General features: G+C 32.1%; 1 protein-coding gene across 1 annotated transcript; it reads left to right on the top strand.

Annotated features, from left to right (window-relative positions):
* The first annotated feature begins 1,125 nt into the window (after window positions 1-1,125).
* On the top strand, window positions 1,126-6,072 carry LOC111909692 (protein argonaute 4A). The gene is made up of 20 exons (XM_023905471.2): window positions 1,126-1,326; window positions 1,884-2,089; window positions 2,169-2,357; window positions 2,446-2,582; window positions 2,692-2,789; window positions 2,862-2,959; window positions 3,030-3,186; window positions 3,267-3,380; window positions 3,453-3,560; window positions 3,639-3,701; window positions 3,807-3,920; window positions 4,005-4,170; window positions 4,260-4,372; window positions 4,478-4,615; window positions 4,696-4,826; window positions 4,913-5,154; window positions 5,238-5,311; window positions 5,396-5,490; window positions 5,572-5,603; window positions 5,703-6,072. Exons 1-20 carry the CDS (start codon window positions 1,126-1,128, stop codon window positions 5,867-5,869), a joined length of 2,643 nt encoding a protein of 880 aa, XP_023761239.1. The 3' UTR covers window positions 5,870-6,072.
* Window positions 6,073-7,263: the final 1,191 nt, after the last annotated feature.

Raw genomic sequence — 7,263 nt, forward strand, 5'->3', positions numbered from 1 at the left:
TGATTGGTCCAGAATCAATCATACATGCATACAATAGATAGTGAAAACAAAATAACCTAACCTCTATATATATATATATATATATATATATATATATATATATATATATATATATATATATATATATATATATATATATATATATATATATATATATATATATATATATATATATATATATATATATATATATATATATATATATATATATATATATATATATATATTCAATAGGTTCCTGTAATCTGTACCATAGAATGAAGTTTTTAAGTTATATTTCTTCAATAAAATTTCATTGAGATTCGAGATTGAAGAAGGATTGAGCAAATAGTTTTTCTTGCTTTTTTAAGGAGCTGCCATGAGTGATTAGTTTCCTAATTTTGGTGGTGACAAAACAAATAATAATCTCCCTCTCTTTAACAGAAGTTGAATACGAATAAGGTAATAGGTCCATGAGACACATCAATATTCTCTTATAATCTGATTAAGAGCTTTGCTATTATCAACAATCACATCAAGAGTTCTTACAATAAATTGGAGTTCTTATGAAATTTTTTGTCAGATTCGTAGCTACCGAGTCTTAACCTTTTGCGGAAGGTATATTTCTTAGACTTGTGCTTTTTATTAATCAATTAACGGACAACTTGTTCATATTTTCTAAATTTCATGAATCATAAGCTTTGTTTTTGTTTTACTAAAGTAAGTTCACATTAAAAGTTATAAATATTCGTATTAAATTTCTTAAATGTATTACCGCTGTTATTTATTTATTTATTTTTGTATTTACCACTCAGCCAACTCCAAGTGTTTTTTCGAGTCATGTAAAATATAAATTCTGAATAACTGTATATATTTATTAACTAATATAAACTGTTTATAGAAACACTATTATACATTCCCCAATATTCTAAAAGTTTTGGTAAAATTTTTAAAAATCACGATGTGGATAATAACACGAAATCGACGTGAAATGTACAAACACCAGTAGAAGAAGAACGAAAAAGTGCTTTTTACCCTGGCTCTGTCTTCCACACCTCCTCTCTCAAAAACATCGATTTCACAAAGGTTTTGGGACCCTAGTTGAAGAAACACTTCATTTGTGTTTTCTTGGTTATAATACCAAAAATGAAGCACTCGAAACCAGAAGCATTGCCACCACCTCCGCCTGTGATTCCATCCAATTTTGCTCCGGCAAAATTCGATCAGTCAAACCGCCGTCCGATGGCTAGGAGTGAACTTGGCACTAAAGGCCAAAGGATCTCTCTGTTGACCAACCATTTCAATGTGAAATTAAGCAGGACTAATGACCATTTCTATCAATACAATGTATCTCTTCAACTCTTTTGGCTTCTAATTTGCAAATATTTTGTTATTAAACATTTGAAGTATTGAAAGGCGTCTGGGTTTATGTTAAACTTAAAGACTTAAAGTTCAAAGAAATGAAGGTTTCAATCGCTAAAGTCAAAACTGAATTCTTTGACTTGGACTTGTAAAAGTTTCTCACTTTGGATTGTATGTTGTTTCAAAAGGTCCAATTTTTGAATCGTGAGTGTCAATAAAGTTTATTGAATGTCAAAATTGATTAGGATTGTGTTTAAAGTTTAGCAATTATGTATAAGTTGACCAATTCAATAAACAATAATAAACTATGGAAATCCTTATGAAAAGTTTTAATTTAATGAAAACTAGGTTAATTTGAAGCTTTAAAGTCAAAAGTTGATTCTTTGATGTGCATCATCGAGGATGGATTTGTCCTCTTCTAAAACGCCAAATTTTGAATTTTGAGTGTCAAATATGATATAACTGAAAGTCAATTTCAAACATTCAAACTTGAAATTTGAAAAACATGACAAAATCTGAAACTCTGTTAAGCCTTTGATCAGGTTGCGTTTTTCAATGAAGATGGAAATCCTGTTGAATCAAAAGGTATAGGTAGAAGATTACTAGATATGGTCCATAAAACTTATGAGTCTGAAATGGGTGGTAAAGAGGTCGCGTTTGATGGTGAAAAGACACTTTTTACAGTCGGTGCTTTACCAGGGACTAAACTCGAGTTCATAGTTGTGTTGGAGAACGCCTCTTCAAATAGGTATACAATTATGTTAAATATTTTTGTCTATTTTTGATGTTTTTAAGGATCTTGTTGCTAACATGTGTTGTTTGTATAGAACTATACGAGGTGAAACCAAGAGATCAAGGCGTCTGCCTCAATCCAAACCATATAAGGTAACACTAAGTTATGCCACGAAGATCCCGATTCAAGCCATTGTTAATGCACTTAAAGGTCAAGATTCTGAGCAATTCAATGATGCTATGAGGGTTTTCGATGTTCTTTTGAGACAACATGCTGCAAAACAGTAAGCCATGCACATGCAAACATAATTTTTTATTTGTATTATTCATGTTAAATAAACCTTAATCATGTTTTGTTTGAAATATACACAGAGGTTGTCTTCTTGTTAGACAATGCTATTTTAAGAACGACCCAAGAAACTTCATAGACATTGGAGGTGGTGTTATGGGTTGCAAGGGTTTTCATTCCAGTTTTCATGCCACACAATCTGGTTTTAGTTTGAACATTGGTAAAAAAGACTAAAGATTTCAACTTTTTTTTTTGGCTAATTTTTAAAATTTATAATGATGTGACGGATTAATTGATTATCAATCGACATTGATTTGATTCTTTTATAGATGTGTCGACTACAATGATAGTCAAACCAGGGAAAGTTGTGGACTTTCTTCTTGAAAACCAAAATGTTTGTTGCATCAAGGAGATCGATTGGCTTAAGGTAACGAATTTTTTTGTTTTAAATCTATTACTAGCTTTTACTAATTTATATTTTTTTTGGTTGATAATTAAGGCAAGAAGAACGTTGAAGAACCTTCGTATCAAGACCTTCCCCTCTAATCTCCATTATAAGATTATTGGGTTGAGCGAAAAAACATGCAGAGAACAGACGTAGGTCCTATTTGTTCATGTCGTTTCATGTTTTCATTTGTTTTTAATATATATATATATTTTTTTGTAGGTTTTCATTGAAAAAGAATAATCACAGAGATGAGGCCATTGATATAACAGTGTATCAATACTTTGTTGAGTATCACCATAAACATCTCGAATACTCTGCAGATTATCCATGTCTTGTCGTTGGAAAACTAAAGAGCCCAACGTATATCCCATTAGAGGTGAATAAATCTTTTTAAATTTTGTTAACATTAATTAATCAACCAAACCCAATATCTAAATCTTTTTGTGTTGGTTATAGTTGTGCGAATTGATATCTCTACAATGCTACACCAAACCCTTATCAAATTCACAAAGAGCTTCACTAGTTAAATCAAGACAAAAGCCTCAAGATCAAATGCGAGCCTTGATGGGTGTAAGCTTTTGTTTACCTTACTCAATTAATTATGAAAATCAAGAATTCTAAATGGTGATTAACGTTTTGAAGGAACTAAAGCAAAGTAACTATGATGCCGATCCTCTTATTAATGCCACTGGGATTACAATCAGCAATACTTTCACTAAACTTGAGGGTCGTGTTCTCGATCCTCCAAAGGTAAACATGTTTTTCTTAAAAATTATATTAATTTTTTGTACATTACATTCATGCACGTGTGGTTTGTATTCGTTGTAGTTAAAACTTGGGAGTGGAAGATACTTGGTTCCTAGTGGTGGTAGATGGAGTTTCAACAACAAGGTCACACGTTCTTCATTTTGTTCTTTTATTTTTAAACTTTTTAGCCATTTCCTAATGTCACTTAATTTCTTGATCTAACATTTAAATATATATATATGGTTTCAGACATTTGTTGAGCCAACAAGGATCACACATTGGGCGATTGTCAACTTTTCTTCATGTTGTGACATGAATACCCTTCGTAGAGATCTTCCGAGGTGTTCCCAAGCCAAAGGACTTGTGAGTTCACTCACATATAATATAATACATCTATTGTGATGATATATATAACATGAAAAATATGAATTCGAGTGATGCTTGTAGGATCTTGATCCACCATCTGCTGTAATCCATGAGAATTCTCAATTTAGGTGTAGTCCGGCTCATGTTCGTGTAGACAAGATGTTTGAAGCTATAAGACAAAAACTTTCCAGCCCCCCTACGTTTATTCTATGTATCCTCCCTGAACGAAAAAATTCAGACATCTATGGTTTTTACCTTTTTTCTTCGTCTTTTAATGTTTACTGTATTTGTTATGATTATATTGGAATCGGAGGATGTCAATTGTATTAATCACAGGTCCATGGAAGCGAAAATGCCTTGTGGACCTTGGGATCGTCACACAGTGCATTGCCCCGATTAAGATCGACCACCAGTATGTCACAAACATGCTTATGAAGATCAACGCTAAGGTCTTATTTATGAACAAAATTAACATGATTCTACTTTTTTTTTTTTTTTTAAATATCCTAAAAAACTCGATTCATATTTTATTTTTTATTTTTATTTTAATTCAGATGGGTGGAATAAACTCTTTGTTGTCAATGGAGTTTGCAAATGCTATACCATTGGTGTCACGGACTCCCACTATAATCTTTGGGATGGATGTCTCTCATGGGTCACCTGGACGTGCAGATGTTCCTTCAATTGCTGCTGTATGTAATAATTAATATTCTTTTTTTTTCTTAATCCTTATCAAATAAAAATGATTTATTAAATATAAGTATATGTTTAGGTTGTAAGCTCGAGGAAATGGCCACAAATTTCGCGATACAGGGCGTCTTTTCGTGCACAGGCTGCAAGATTAGAGATGATCGATGGCTTGTTTGAGCCTGTTTTAGAGGAAAAAGATGAAGGAATGATAAGGTTCAGTTAATCATAAACATTTCCAGATCTTTCAGTGGTTTTGGAATCTTGATTGTTATAAGGTTTTGATGTTTATATGATTTCAGGGAGCTGTTGGATGACTTCTATTTAAGCACTCCAAAATTGAAACCGAAGAACATAATTATATTCAGAGATGGTGTAAGCGAATCGCAGTTTAATCAGGTACTCAACATCGAGCTTAATCAAATCATTGAAGCGTGTAAGTTCTTGGATGAACAATGGGATCCGAAGTTTCTAGTGATTGTAGCACAAAAGAGGCATCACACCAAGTTCTTCCAAGCCAATTCAGAAGCCAATGTCCCACCAGGTTGCCGATTCATCCGATTCTTATAAATTATGATTTAGAAGAACAAAAAAAAATCAATTCTTTTTTGTGTTCTTGTGTTACAGGGACAATCGTTGATAATAAAGTTTGTCATCCAAAGAACAACGACTTCTATTTATGCGCTCAAAATGGAAAAATTGTGAGTATCATGAACTTTAACGCATTTGGTAGAAATGATTTTCAGTAAAAAATGTTTTTAATCGATTATATTTTGGATTTTTAGGGGACTACACGACCCACACATTACCATGTGCTTCTAGATCAGATTAAGTTTTCTGCTGATGAGTTACAAGAGCTTGTTCATTCGCTATCATATGTGTAAGTTGATGAAAATTAACTTACTTTTTTAAAATATTAGGGCAAAATTAGTGTTTGATTTGGGGTTTTTAGGTGTTGCAGTTACCAAAGGAGCACAACTGCTATCTCTGCAGGTAAATATGCTACAAAAAGACATTCGTTTCGATACATGTGTTTACTGATTAGCCCTAAATATTAGGAATTTGATGATGTTTAATTGATCGAGTGTCCAGTTGCTCCGATCCGCTATGCCCACTTGGCAGCAGGACAGGTGGCACAGTTTGTGAAGTTTGATGACATGTCAGACACTGCGTCTAGTCACAGTGGTGGTGATGCAGGTGGTTTCACCCAGTTACCTAAGCTTCACCATAAGGTATCCAGTTCGATGTTCTTCTGCTGAACAACAATGGTGATGATCAGTTTTATGAGATTTTTATAAAAACATGAATTCTTATGTTAGTTTGAAAACAATCTATAATATTGTTTTCCATTCGTTTGATTGAAAATGATAATCTAAATTACGTAAGTAGCATTTGATACGTAGTAATCGGAGTGAGAATGTAATGAAGCATCAAGGTGGAATGAAAAAAATAATAATGATCATATTTGGTTGTCATCAAGGAATGAAATACAGTATTGCTCGTGGTATGTGATTCTTTCTCCCGTGTTGATTTTCATTCCATGGGGAATGGTGTTTTTTTTTTCTTTCCTTCCAAGGAATGATATATATTATAATTAGTTGTGATACCCGTATAATATACGGGTTGATTAAAACAAAATATTAAACACAAATGATTAAAAAGAAAATTTTATTTGAATTTGAAATTTGAAATAAGTATAAACTAGATTATGACCCCGTGTAAAACGCGGGGAAACATATAAAAATGTACATATAAATGTATAAAAAAGTTGGCACTATAAAAAAATAAAGTAACATAAACAGACTTAGCATTACTGCTAACATTTAAATGTTTGAAAAAAAACAAAGAAACTCTTGAATATCTATAATAGTTGAATGACCTCTTTGTAAACATAACTTTTTGTTTTATTAGTTCGACAATCTTCCTCGTAATATATGAGTACCTTCAATCCCTTTTCACTTGTGACGCGAGAAACAAAAAATATATAACTAAAAATGAGTGAAGACAAGCTTATGCAAGTATAATCCAATATTTGATAATTATTGTCATTGACTTTTGTTAGTGGCCATAACAAAAGAAACTACTATAGGGAATTGCCTCCGCTGAAAACATAATGAGATTCATTCATTAGACGGAGTTAAATTAATACAAGGTATATAAGTAGTCTCCATAAAGAATCTATCATATATGATTCAGACTTCAATGACGTTTCTTCTAAGCTTAATAATCTATAATCTAGTACAATTGCATAGTCCTCTGGTTTGGTCGATATTACAAAGTAATATGACTGGAACACCTATTTTTAGTGTAAGTTTATGGTTGGAAATTCTAGATGCCTTAAAATTATTCAACACAATTGAAGAGTAAATTGATTCCTCAAAAAAAACCTGGTAACTCTGTATCACGTAAAGAATTTGAACTCATATGTTTTCCCTTCATCTTTCATCAATCCTAAAATGTAGTCATTGGTAGCATCAAAAAAACCTGGTAACACAATTGAAGAGTAAATTGATTCCTCAAAAAAAACCTGGTAACTCTGTATCACGTAAAGAATTTGAACTCATATGTTTTCCCTTCATCTTTCATCAATCCTAAAATGTAGTCATTGGTAGCATCAAATTCTTCATTTGTAGGGACCAAAATAGCTTTATCT

The sequence above is a fragment of the Lactuca sativa genome, chromosome 2 (assembly GCF_002870075.4).
Source record: "Lactuca sativa cultivar Salinas chromosome 2, Lsat_Salinas_v11, whole genome shotgun sequence".
Classification (NCBI taxonomy): Eukaryota; Viridiplantae; Streptophyta; class Magnoliopsida; order Asterales; family Asteraceae; genus Lactuca; species Lactuca sativa.

Coding starts and splice junctions, on each gene's coding strand:
- LOC111909692 (XM_023905471.2), top strand. CDS start 1,126: ATGAAGCACTCGAAACCAGAAGCATTGCCACCACCTCCGCCTGTGATT. Junction 2,790..2,861: donor AGGAGATCGATTGGCTTAAG/GTAACGAATTTT, acceptor TTGATAATTAAG/GCAAGAAGAACGTTGAAGAA. Junction 4,616..4,695: donor ATGTTCCTTCAATTGCTGCT/GTATGTAATAAT, acceptor GTATATGTTTAG/GTTGTAAGCTCGAGGAAATG.